This window comes from Synchiropus splendidus, chromosome 1, assembly GCF_027744825.2.
Source record: "Synchiropus splendidus isolate RoL2022-P1 chromosome 1, RoL_Sspl_1.0, whole genome shotgun sequence".
Taxonomy (NCBI): domain Eukaryota; kingdom Metazoa; phylum Chordata; class Actinopteri; order Syngnathiformes; family Callionymidae; genus Synchiropus; species Synchiropus splendidus.
The window spans coordinates 63,692,814-63,706,223 of record NC_071334.1 but is presented as its reverse complement, the minus strand read 5'-3'; the positions used below and the strand labels follow the sequence as shown (position 1 = coordinate 63,706,223).

General features: G+C 43.9%; 1 protein-coding gene across 7 annotated transcripts in view; it reads left to right on the top strand.

Moving 5' to 3' along the window:
* Positions 1–12,482, top strand: part of atp11a (ATPase phospholipid transporting 11A) — a 31,342-nt gene extending 18,860 nt beyond the window's left edge. The window contains exons 20-34 of one of the 7 annotated variants that reach the window (XR_008416239.1): positions 209–460; positions 528–705; positions 773–875; positions 943–1,088; positions 1,435–1,494; positions 1,562–1,689; positions 1,767–1,902; positions 2,290–2,313; positions 3,547–3,612; positions 3,719–3,822; positions 3,888–4,053; positions 5,871–5,977; positions 6,455–6,533; positions 7,630–8,912; positions 12,300–12,482. Coding sequence is in view for 5 of the 7 variants with exons in the window: in XM_053881250.1 (XP_053737225.1) it covers positions 209–460; positions 528–705; positions 773–875; positions 943–1,088; positions 1,435–1,494; positions 1,562–1,689; positions 1,767–1,902; positions 2,290–2,313; positions 3,547–3,612; positions 3,719–3,822; positions 3,888–4,053; positions 5,871–5,977; positions 6,455–6,506 (1,522 nt within the window). In the remaining 2 variants the exon portion in view is untranslated. Of the gene's footprint in view, positions 1–208; positions 461–527; positions 706–772; positions 876–942; positions 1,089–1,434; positions 1,495–1,561; positions 1,690–1,766; positions 1,903–2,289; positions 2,314–3,546; positions 3,613–3,718; positions 3,823–3,887; positions 4,054–4,613; positions 4,920–4,943; positions 5,047–5,870; positions 5,978–6,454; positions 8,913–12,299 lie in introns of those variants that run through there. The other 6 variants (XR_008416240.1, XM_053881250.1, XM_053881259.1 and 3 more) reach the window with 6 other exon arrangements.
* Positions 12,483–13,410: the final 928 nt, after the last annotated feature.

Genomic DNA, 13,410 nt, shown 5'->3' with positions numbered 1-13,410 from the left:
GTACAAGGTGGTAATGATATGTCATATAATGAGTGGACTGCGATAATGAAAGCAGAATGACCAACATGCAAACCAGAAATATATGAACGGATTAGAAACACACCCAACCCATCATGCTTTATAGGCCTCCAGTTTATTGAGCTTGTTCTGTTAAAGAGTCAAACCTGAATTGTTACAAAACCCATTCTTCCATTTGCCGTCCTCTCAGACTGCAGGAGAAAGCAGCTGACACCATCGAGTCGCTCCACAAGGCCGGCATGAAGGTTTGGGTCCTGACTGGCGATAAGATGGAGACTGCAGCCGCGACCTGTTATGCCAGCAAACTGTTCAGACGCAACACGCAGATCCTTGAACTCACCACCAAACGGACCGAGGAGCAAAGTCTCCATGACGTCCTGTTTGACCTGAGCAGAACTGTCCTGAGGCAGCATGCTGGGATGACCAGGGACTCCTTCTCAGGGTTAGAATGTGATGCATGTGACACACCACTGCCCCTCCACATGTCAGTCAAACATCTCCTTGTGTAGGCTGTCAGGCGATTACCATGACTATGGCCTGATCATCGATGGGGCCACGCTGTCTGCGGTGATGAGGCCCGGCCAGGAGGACCTGCACTCAGGGAACTACAAAGAGATCTTCCTTGAAATCTGCCGCAACTGCAGTGCGGTTCTCTGCTGTCGGATGGCGCCACTACAAAAGGCACAGGTGTGAAAGGAAGCCACCCAAGATCTGTTCATGCTCAGAGCCGTTGAGTTGACAGTTTCTGTCTAAGATTGTGAAGCTGATCAAAACCTCCAAGGAACATCCCATCACACTGGCCATCGGAGACGGAGCCAACGACGTCAGCATGATCCTAGAGGCCCACGTCGGCATCGGTAAGAACACGTTCACGCCGTTGTGAGCTCTGCACTGATGAGACTTGCTCATCTCACATCTCCTCAGGGATCATGGGTAAGGAGGGCCGCCAGGCCGTGAGGAACAGTGACTATGCGATTCCTAAATTCAAGCACCTCAAAAAGATGCTGTTGGTCCACGGACACTACTACTACATACGCATCTCTGAACTAGTGCAATACTTCTTTTACAAGGTATTTCCTCTTCTGATATCAATCTATCTATCTATCTATCTATCTATCTATCTATCTATCTATCTATCTATCTATCTATCTATCTATCTATCTATCTATCTATCTATCTATCTATCTATCTATCTATCTATCTATCTATCTATCTATCTATCTATCTATCTATCTATCTATCTATCTATCTATCTATCTATCTATCTATCTATCTATCTACGCAGAGTAAACTCATTGAGTTCAAGTGCTTTTGTGCTGCCTTGGCTTAACATAGGAAATATATTGATTGTAAAATCATATATAATTTACAAAAGCAGGATCTGCATTATAAACCGTAGTTCCATTTTCTTTGCAGAATGTCTGCTTCATCTTCCCTCAGTTTCTCTACCAGTTCTTCTGTGGCTTCTCTCAGCAGGTAATATGAAAAGAAATAATCCTGTCCTTCACAGAAGTAAAGAACCGTCTTCCTTCCTTCCCCACAGCCTTTATATGACACGGCCTACCTGACACTCTACAACATCAGCTTCACGTCACTGCCCATTCTGCTGTACAGTTTGATCGAGCAGCACATTAACATGGACATCCTGAAAAAAGATCCCACTCTCTACAGGTCAGCGGGTCATTCAAAAGCATCATGATTTTTTGTTTTTTGTGGTTTAAATATTCCATGGTTCATTGTTTTCTCAGAGATATTGCCAAGAACTCGCTGCTGCGTTGGCCCTCATTCATTTACTGGACCGTCTTGGGTGTTTACGATGCTGTCGTCATGTTCTTTGGTGCCTATTTCCTGTTCAATAACAGCACATTCACCAGCAACGGACAGGTACCCCGAAGGCCAGATTCTGGTCTACGTCAGAGGCAATAAAATATTTTCTTATACGCAGTGTTAATGGCGTGTTCTCCATATTGAACATCACTTTACTTTACTACCTGAAAGAAACGCACTGAGTAGTTCTGGCATAGCATAGATGCGGTGCAGCCTGATCTATTTCTCTACGTCTTCTTGTTTTGTTTTCAATTCTCAGTCAGAATTCTTTTAGTTCCTTGATTTGCTTGATTTTGCATTGTTTTTGCATCTAATTTTGACTCTTCTTCTCCTTCAATCTTTAAAAGCACATTTGTTTTTTCTTCCTCCTCCTCTTCCTTCTCTTCTCCTTTTACCTTTGTGTTGCTTTTTTTTTGTTTTGTTTTTTGGCATTCCTCCTCCCAGCTAATGACAACCAACACACAGATGGTAAGCCTGTCCCTCTCTCTCTCTCTCTCTCTCTCTCTCAGACCCTCAGTTTCAGTTTTCTGTCTCGCCCCGTCAGATATCATGTCTCCTCTTCATCTCATGTGCTGCTCTGGGTGCTTGTTGTAGCTCCATCAGCGGTTGTGTTCTCATACATCCAACCATGTTAACCACTAGCTGCGCATGCTGTGTATTGTAGTAGTACTGGCAAGTTTTATTTAATATTTTGGGTTAGCTCAAGGTCATAATTAAAACACTGTGGGGCTAAAAACAACACATGCAAAACATACACAATGTAACAAGAGAGCATGCAGTAATATGGATAAAGAAGTTATTTTTTATTAAATCTGAGGGGAGAAAACATGATGAAACATGTCACAAATGTAGCGGTTGTAATACAAAATTGGCTTTGTTTCAATGACAGAAGTTGCAGTTTCTTCCTTATTCTTGCGTTGATACAGAACAGAGAGAGCACTTGACTGTGAGTCTCTGGTGTGTTAGTGCAGACGTATGGCCACTGTGACAGTTGCCATGTGAGGATGTTTTTAATGTTTTGGGGCCATCATTTGGAAGACCGAAGGCAGAAGAAAATAGGCTTAAAGTCAACTTACACTTGGCTGCTATCATTTTATAAAAGGCGGAACTGAATGATGAAAAGGTTCTCTTTTGTAATTTTGTTGTGACCCCATGAGGGCAGCCCTCATGGGGTCACAGGCAAAGGGCCCCACTTTTCTCACTTGAAAAATTGGTGAGTGTCACAAAACCAAGGCAAAGAAAAGTGCAGGCTCAAAGTAAAGTTCCAGAAGCACTGCCTGAGGTTCTAGACTTGTTTGAAGTTGAGCTCAGTCTCTGTGAAATGGTGATGCTTTTAAGTTGTGCCCCTCTTGGTAAACTAGAGAGCCATCAAGTGTCACAACATCAAAAATATATCTCAAAGGAAAACGTGCTATTTAAATCTTTTGAGTTTAAATGCCTAACAAAACTAACTGGAGCTTAGTTTTATCACTCACACTCACGTCTCCGTCACAGTTCCATTAATTCATCAGTCTTCACATGTTGCTTCCAACCATCTGTTTGATTGATTGATTCTGTGTGGATCAGTGAGGGATTCTTTGTCCATCCATTGCATTTATCTAAAGAGAGTTAAAAGTAATGTACATTTCAGAACGAATGTTCTTTCTGTTGAGGCTGTCTTTACATACACGACCCTCATTAATGGTTCCTGTCTGGTTGCAGATGTTCGGGAACTGGACGTTTGGGACGCTGGTTTTTACCGTGCTCATCTTCACCGTGACATTTAAGGTACTTGACACTAACTAGAGTCATTATTGTCGGCGCATGATGACTAGAGAACTATGGTACTGACCCGACTAAACATTACAATCGCTTGTTCATCTCTGTTCCGTAGCTGGCGTTAGACACCCACTACTGGACCTGGATCAACCATTTTGTCATCTGGGGCTCTCTGATCTTCTTCGTGGTCTTCTCTCTGCTGTGGGGAGGAATCATTTGGTAAGACAGGTCACTTTGGTGTGGGACCTCTTGGGGAAAGGCTTTAACGGAGATGGTTCCCACAGGCCGTTCCTCAACTACCAGAGGATGTACTACGTCTTCATGCAGATGCTGTCCAGCGGTCCAGCCTGGCTCAGCATTGTTCTCCTCATCATCGCCAGTCTGCTCCCCGACGTCGTGAAGAAGGTTCTCTGGAGGGCGCTGTGGCCCACAACGACAGAACAAATACAGGTGGGAACTTTAAGTCATCTCGGTATGTAGGAACATGAGAAGGAATTATGACATGCGGCTTTTTTATCCAGAAAGTTTTACCTCCTCTCCCTTATTTCTTCTGCTTTTTGTTTGTCTTGCCCACACAATATTTCCTAAAACCAAGCATTATAAATCTTGACTGTTTTGTGAATTGCCGTTCAACATATGAATTCCTTGTTTCTCTGCGCCTTTGTGTGCTATGAAACTGATATTGTTTCCATAACTGTTTGATTTCTCCCCATTTCGATGTTGTGGGCTGAAACATTGAGGGGCATGTGATCACCTGCCTCTGGCAGATCGGTCTCTTGCACGGATCCCAAATGTCATGTACTGTAGTCAGTTTCATATTAAGTCCATATAACTGAAATATTTTATATATCTCTCAAAATGTTGCCTTCCTTTGTGACTGAAATTGTCTGTGAATTAAAATTCATAGCCCAACATTTTTTACTACAGCAGTAGAGCTCAACTCTCCCTTTCTCCCGTCATCCCTCTGACCTCTTGACTCCTCTTCCTCCCCTCCATTCCTCGGGTAGCAGAATCAGCGTCGCTGCCTGGCCTCCGAGCCCTCCACCATCTTTATGCTGTCTCAGACCTCCAGCAGAATGAGTTTCTAACCCTGAGGTGATCGTCCTATGTCTCTTCCCATCTCCTCCCCAAACTCGTGCCCTCACGTCTTCCCATCTCCTGATGACGACACATTTATTTATTTATTTATTTTTTGCATGAAGCTATTGGATCTACAACAGCATGCCGCCGCCTCCGTGTTGGCTCATGTGGATTTCAATGTTTCTTAAAGGAAATGTGAGAGTTTGTGTTTGACTCGGATTAATGCAAAGGTGTGTGTGTGTGTTTGTGTGTGTTGACAGCGTGTGCGGAATAGCAGAGGTTTTCAGAGTGCACTGTTCTACCAGAGCTCTGAGTCTTTTTTAGACGAAATCTCACTCACAGAGTTGTGCAAGCTTCCAAATGGTAAAACACATGTCCTGCCTGTCGGTGTGCGTTTGTCTATTTGGGCGTGTATTTCTGTGCAGCTTTGACTTTGGGTATTGAGGTAAAGCTGGGTACTGAATGGTTTCCTTACACTTTGACCTGCTGTCGATGTCAGGACACTCTGGGTGATTTGTTTCCATCAGGGGTCACCAACGTTCTTCTAAAAATATAAGTATATATCTTTGGTATTAGCCTTCTTATTTTGTACTTTTCTGTTTCAGCACTTCTTAAATGATTATTAACTTGATTAATGGAGTTTATCCATTTTATTTTTAGGTAAACTATGTCATTTTAATTATTTCAAACAGTGTATCACTGGTTGTGAGGTTGGTGACCCCTGGTTTACGTGAGAGTAGGCCCTCTAGTGGTGTTATGGTTTAATGCATGTCGTCAAGCGCATGATCTGGCTCACTGGTGTGGCATCTACAAAAGTCAGCCATAATACTGTGACCACCCCCCTAAATAGAACGTTCATTGGCGAGCACTCTTTACCACAAGCTGGTCATAATGTTATGGCAGTCTTATGCCAAAGACTGAAGCGATCGGTTCTGAAAAAAATTGTCGTCATCATTATCAGAAACATCACTCTTTATATTATGTTTGGTTATGTCAAATGAATGATCATGTATGGAAATATTAGGGGGAACGCTATGAGCTAACGTGTATGGTACAGCAGCATTTTGCAAAGTTGCTTCCTTTAAATGACAGTTATTATTCAGGATCAGAATTTCAACGGTGCACGTTTTTAGTGAACAGAAACAGCCCTGTCTTTCTCTCTCACGTTGCTTCTCATGTCTCAGCAGAATGCTGATAAGCTGTACAAGGGCCAGCTGTCAGAGTTCACCCCACTGTCCCTGGCTGGCCAGCGACGAGGCTCCGCCCACCGCAGCTCTGCCGCAAACCCCCGCAGGTCCGAACCACTCAACAAGAAAATCATGTTCACGCGCTGGCAGGGGGCGCCTGACTACTGCACGTTCGCACCGCTGCTGCAGTTCGCTGACCGCAGTGGGGACGTCGGGCCGGAAACTTCCGTCTGACGCACTAAAATCAGCCTCAAATTGACTAACTGACCCAGGTACTGGGGGGGACATCCTGAGTGACCGACCCGCTGGACGTGAATACGTTGCTGAGAGATTTTGGTCAAGTGACCTTTGACACCAGGTGTGACACAAAGCACTATGGGACAGCTCTGCACATGACTCAGGGCCTCACAAGGGCTGCGGGTGTCAATGACCTCTGGCCCTTTAAGCCCACCTGCTCCAACAGACAGGCTGCCTAAGTGCACTTTCTTACCAAGGAAGAGTTTATTTTGTACCATTGTGTTGTACCTGAGTTGATGCTGCCGGCGTTTTGGACCGCTTCATTTCTCTTCTCTTGCTCTCTGTAGGACCAACTGCTGTTACCTGTGTGCAAACGCATTATCCCGAAACACTGCGTAGGACAGTGCGGTCAGACCCTACGACACAGTAAGGTGCAGAGTAGTCGCTGGGTTTTTAAGTGCTGGATATTGCCCTCCACTTCTGTCGAGACACATTTAATCTAAGTGACACAAACACATTCCCCTGAAGTATTGAAACCATCCACACAGCCTGCTCATCTGAGGTGAGGTCGCGGGGGCAGCGCGTGAGGCGCTCCTCCAACCAAAATGCATAGGTGTGGAACTGAGAACATCTCTCCTGGAAACACCTTTAACTCCTCCAATGTTTTAGACGAAATCATGTGAAACTACCTTTGACCACACACACACACACACACACACACACACACACACACACACACACACACACACACACAGACACACAGAGTGAATTTCTGTCCACACAGTTTTAGATTTGACTTTCAAACAAAAGTTCCTGTGAACAAAGAAATCCACCTCTTCTTTTCTTAAATTCATATCCAACACTTAAAGGCGGATTTTGTGCCTATAGTGAAGAGTTCGGTAGTTAGAGGTAAACGTGTGTGTGTGTGTGTTAGCCGTAAGCGTCTCCCTGTTGACCACTTGCCTGTCTCCAGCTTGTCTGCTAAAGATTAGCTTGTCTTTAAAGCACTTTATTTCAATATCAAAGAACCTAACTGATGGCTTCTTCGCTGCCTTAATGATGTGTGCCTGTGTTCCCATGAGATTTGTCGAACCAATGCCGCCGCAACTTCACGTGTCTGTCTTCTGTAGTGATGCTAGGCTTGTGTTTATTTAACAGCCACTACAAACCTCGCTGACATTTATGTTAAAAAACACCTGATTGAAGTTGACGCAAACAAGATCATCAGCTGTTTGAACTTTTTAAATTTGTGTGCGTTTTGTTTCATGCCTAGTCTAACAACTATAGCGTGTGGTGTCCAGCGAGGGTCAATCCTCGGGCTGCTGTTGATCCAATGCTCCCAAAGGAACTGTTGAATGTAGCTCTAACGTTATGAAGTCTTTACTAAAGGATTGTCGTCTGGGTTCAACTTCAGTTTTACTGTCGAGATCTTGTGTTGGGAGGGTGTTTCCTGAAGTGTCCTGCTGATATTTCTGCCACAGTTTTTTTTTTTTTTTCAATCCTGTCCTCTCTTTCGTTCCAGCCCCACGTTTCTCCACTCATCTGTACAGCTTTTCTTTCTCCTTCAAAGCCGACTCTTTTGTCCTTGCGGCAACAACTTCTCGTCATTCTCGTCTGTCCTTCGATTCCTGGACCAAAGAGCTGTTGTCTGTCTGCGTCTCTGCTTTAACTGCCTTTGCTCCTCAAGCTGATGTTACGGTTCAGAAATCCTGACAGCAGTGGACCTGCTGCTGTGGCTGTAGCTTGACTTTCTTATTGTTGAGTTTCTGTTGGTCACCATGTTTGTGAGTCCATTCAGATGGGATCAAGTGGTGTCACACTGTAAAGCAAAACTACGTCTACCAGCTGCTCGTGGGTGTATTTTTTTTATTAAAAATAATGTGTATTTCAACTGGATGCTTTTGTACAGACACAACTGCTGACAATCTTCAGTAATGTGGAGCCAGTTTTAGCCACAGCGGACAGTGATCGCTGCAGTCAGATTTAATGGGAATATTTGGAGCACAGCGCACTTGAAAGTCGCCGATTTAACCATGGAAGCTACTTATGTTCTCAATGCAGGCAGAATTGTTCATTCTTTTTCTTACTTTCTCTCTTTTAAAAGTCGTATGTAGCTGAAACTGGCCAAACTCTCTTGAGAAGCAACGTCTCGTACCCCTTTCAGCAGTATTGTTTGTTCAGTGAAAGAGTTTTTTTTTTAAAGACTGTACATGTGTGTTTATTTTTTCTACGGTGGTACATGACATGTTGATCTTGTTTCTCGGAAGGTCTTCAGCTCCAGTTGGCTGCTGCATGTTGCTCATAACCCGCTGTGATTGGCTTTCATATACGCGTCCGTATGAACATAAATGTTGGATGTATGATTCTAATGTTTTTGTATACAATTTTTATCAGACAGGATTGTTGCCAATGTAGTGTGAAAATATATTTGATTTTGAATCAAGGAAGTATTGAAACATTTCTTTGCTGTGTGCTTCACTCATTGTGTACAGATAACTCTGTTGTTTTCAGGGTTATTTAAAAAAAAAGGGATTATAATTCTTATTAATGTTATAATTTATTCATCGTAATGAATCACATTTAGTATTTGAGACCTGAATGATCTATTTTAAGTTGGACGCGTAAACATCCGAGTGGAAGTACTCCAGTGATGGATGAATGAATTGCTTGCTGTGTGAAGTAAACACAACGTCTTTCATGTGTCTGAACCTCATTTTCTCTGCGGCAGTGCAAAAGACTATGACGTGGCATCGTACATATATAAAGTGCTGCACCTGGAGTTGGTGACTGGCCAATCTTTCCTGTGTAAGTAGTTTTGTGTGTTTTGTTTTTTTGGGGGGGAACCTGAGTTCTCAGTCACTTTGGTCCATTTCTCGAATCACCCTTGGCATTGGCGAAACAGTAAGTGCATTTCTCAAAACAATAAATTGCAAAACAGCATGGATGGTCTCCAAAATCCCGTCTCCTGCTCAGAATCCTAAATTCATCTCGCAAAAGTCAATCTCTGTGTCAGTGAGCGTCATCAGAATGTGATTGTTTACAGACAAGACAGTCAATATAACAGTGACTCTGGAGGGAAGTTTTCATGTGAATGATGGATGGATGTCACACCTGAGTCTATGTGAGAGACCGATCGCATGTACCATACTGTCATTTGTTGACAGACCACGGAAAAGACGACAGTGCGTAGCTCAGTGGAAAAACAACAAAAGTAATATGAGCATGGGACGATATTGTTAGGGGAAACTGTACGCACAGTGCTCTTCCTAAACCTCCTCATGTTCCTGTGGTTAGGACCACAAATTCTCATCCACATCGCAACATGTATCTTCTCCAGCCTCTGCAGGGATCTGCTGTGATGTCATCCGCATCTATGGAAGCCACGAGGTCAACTGTGAGTGTGGCTGAGGAACATATATTATACATCTCCGTGCTGAGATGGTCTTATGCCTCATGTATTTCCTTTCATTACAGAAAGGCAAGATTCACCTTGAGCAATGGATGAATTCCAGAAAAGTCCCATGAGAATGAACAGGAATATGTTTCACAAATGACCACATGACCAAGTATTTAGCAGTGACACAATGATGTACAGCTTGAACTGGTAGTTTTGAGAACTTCAGTTCTGGTCTGAGAGATGCACTAAAGCGCGGTTCCTTTTTCAGCCACGAGAGGGCAATAGAGTGTTTTTAGACGCGCCAGGTTTGCCTGAGGCCCCGAGCATCCTGACCTGAAGCTTCACCAGAGTTGGATGAAATACGCTTCTTCGCGAACTTTATTTCTGATTCAGTTCAAACAGATGACTGTGAGAAGCCCGACAGCTGTTTTTGAGAGTCACTACGTGGAAGTATTGTGTTCCAGAAGTGGCATCAGGGGCCTGCAGCCAATACAGCTGGGAAACGTCAAAGAGATTAGGATGCAGGTTTGGGATCGATTTGGATTCCCTTCACCCTTTTCACTTCTCATCTGCGCTGATCTGGTGCTCCTCCTCTCCGGAGTCAGAGCGCTGTGTCTGGAGGAGATGATGGGAATCTGGGGCAAGACTGTCAGAGAAGAGGAAGCGATGCAGATCCAGTGACTTTCTTCCAAACGTTGGAGCCGCGCGGAGATGTGGGAGGTGTGATAGGAGGTGTAACCGGGATGAGTTGAGATGGGAAACATTTGAGAGACATAATCAGGCCCTGTGTTGAGGCCTATGAGGGTTTAATGAACTGAATTGGGCGATTGAAATGAATTCACGCCCCCAAACAGACACACAGAAGATCAACATAATTAACAAGAGGGAGATGCAACGCTGGCACGGACCGGGAGCTGCAGGCTAGCTCAAGATGCTGGGATGCTGATGTCAGGATCCTGTGGGGATGTTAGATGAGGTGACTCCAGCGATGTGGAGATCACATGTGAATGTGTCGAACGTGGAAGGCCAAGCAAAAGGCCAACCTCAGGCCCCACGTGGTGCCAGGTGTTTTCCCTTCTAAGTTGGGACAGTGTCAAATATGCTTCATTTCAGTGACCTCTTCTCGAAGATAACTCTAGCTGTGTACGTTGTCAACCACAGCTAATGAAGAGGAATGTTTGGAGAGGAATGACTCGGATTTTTGAAATGAAGGAGAAGGTGGTCTTATTTTAAGATATGTCATAAAATGGGGGGCGATTTGTAAAAAGAAAAATCATTTTGAAATGTCTTTAAAAAAAGAAGAGAAAATGTGAATTGCTTAAGGAATTTCAGAACAAGACAAAAACAATCCCCGATGAATGTTGGTCTCTGGTCACTGCATAGTCCTACGACAAATTCCAGCTTGTGATCATGGGAGCAACATCCTACTTCAAGTGAAAGTGTGCTTGTGTGGTGTTTGTCCAGCCGTTTCTGTTTTCACTCACGGTTCAAGTGTTTTCCACACTTTCTCTGAGATCTGCCACATTCAGACCAGTATATCTGGTGGTCATAATGAACGTCCAGTTATCTAAAACAGCGTTTTTCAACCGCTGTGCCGTGCCACTCTAGTGTGCGGTGACAGAGTGTCAGGTGCGCCGTGGGAAATGATCCAGTTTCACCTCATTTGTCCGGAGATAGAGGTGGACCATATGATGACATTAAATCATGAACAAGTAGAACATGTTGACCATCTACCAACGTGAGGAGATCACATGGATTCACTCACACTTTTTCTATACACTATAGATCGATGCTGATGCGCTGATTTGTTTATCACTCGCTGCAAAGCTGCACATGATGCAGTGAAGAAGCCTGTCAAATGCAAAACTTCCAGTTGTTTTCAAACCTGATGCGCCTCTAACTTGACCACACTCCTTCACGTCAGAATGATGCAGTGATCCTTGTTGGACCCGTCTGCACCACAAGTGCAGAACCAAACAACTTTGCTCCAAAATGTGGAGAGCCAAAGACTTGTTGTTATGAAGCAAGTCGAGGCAAAGAATGTAAAAGATTTGTATGGAAATTACCCAAATTAGAAGGTTTTTTTTGCCTAAATTCTCAGAGTTTTCTCTTCCCTTTAGGACTAACACTGACCAGACACTTGCAAGTTACACTCAGAAACACAGATTGTGATTAAACTGAAGCAGTTCTTTAAAATAAATCATGATATTGTCCACCCCTTTCTAGAGACAATTTAAACATATACAGTTTCCGCAATGTATTTCCTGCAAATAGCCAAATGGCCAGCTATCAGTAGCTAAATATTTGCACAAATGAAATGGGATTTTCTGCTGGACTGTGCACAACTGTGCTTTGGCCGAGGTTCTGTTCAGGATTTTCTTTCGAAGGACCAAGTGGTCCGTGGCTTAAAACAAGGTGAGAAACACTGCAGAACCATCAGAACCGATGTGACTGTAATGCCAGGCTGATGAGGTATCGACATATTTTGATTTTATTTCACTATCAATTAAGACCCTTTCTTCTGACTCTTCATGTCTGTGTCCAGCTCTGACACTTAAATTAGCCTTAAAGTCATGACGCCGAGAACACACTCGCACGACACACGCGCTGGCCAATGGTGTTTTAAATGTCAAGGAGTTTCTATTCACAGTCCTAAACGGAGGGAGGCGGCCGAGGCATCCACACGTGAAATCTACAAATTAGCTGTGAAATTGCTGTTATTTGCCCTCGATTGTTTAGGAGTCGGGGCACATTGTTTTTTTTCTCAACTCATTTTTGTCTTCTCTTGTCCACAGAAAAGACTCGCTATCATCTTGACCTGGCCTTGAAAGGGTCTGATTGAGCATGAAAACACACTTATGCACACACACTCACACACACACACACACGATCGGAGTGGCTGCTTTTTACTTTTATAGAAGGTTTTTACGTTTTTTAAATCTCTGCTGTTTCTGTCTGAAAATAAACTGTGGCTGTAATCTCCTGTCGACCATCACACTTCTGTGGTCCTCGCAACACACTCTCCGAATATGAGCAAATTGTGCATCTCCACCTGTCCCCGATCTGGTCTTCGTCACCCGTCACACATGCAGTCAGACACAATGCGGGACAATCACAGTCTTAAAGTTGGCTGACAGCACAGGGCGTCGAGAAGTACTCAGTTTTAGACACACGCTTTGGTTCAGGACCACGGGGGCGTCCAAATGTTCTCACAAGTGCCTGAGAGAAAAAGAGTAAATATTGTCGAAATATTTATCTTTTAATGAACACAGCAACGTCAGATTTTAGCGAGACAAAAGTTTTGCAGAGAGGAAGGTGATAACTGAACAAATAATTGACTTCAAATACAAAAAGACAAGAGAGATCCCTTCAATATCTTGTATGACTTCCATCCATGGGGTTCGACATGCTCATGGACAGTGGTCAGGAACAGCAAAGAAAGAAGTGTCACACGGCTCCCAGAGTGGATCAAGGTTCTGTGGTTTAGTCTTCCATGCGTGCTCTTTCATTGTACCCCAGACACTGCGCTCAATGATGCGCACGTCTGGTGACTGAGCTGCCCAGTCCTGCAGCACCTTGAGCTTCTACAGGGTGAATCTTAGGCCTGGTGTCAGAGGTCAAGTTGCAGTCGATGTGCTGGGGTTCTTTTAATACACACCCAGGAATTGGCTGCTTACAGGTGGGTCACAGGTGAAGCTGTACAGTCATGTGGGTGCATCATAAGACAAGGCGGCAAGACTTCTCTCTCTCCACTAGTGAGATTTGCCAAGCTGATGGATTTTCTACATTTTTGTTTGTCAACAAAACATAAAAAAAACTGTTGGGATGGAATCTAGCCATTTTGTGATTTATTTTCGGGAAACTTGAAGTCAAATTCTGCTACAAAACGTACGTCATGGACTGTAT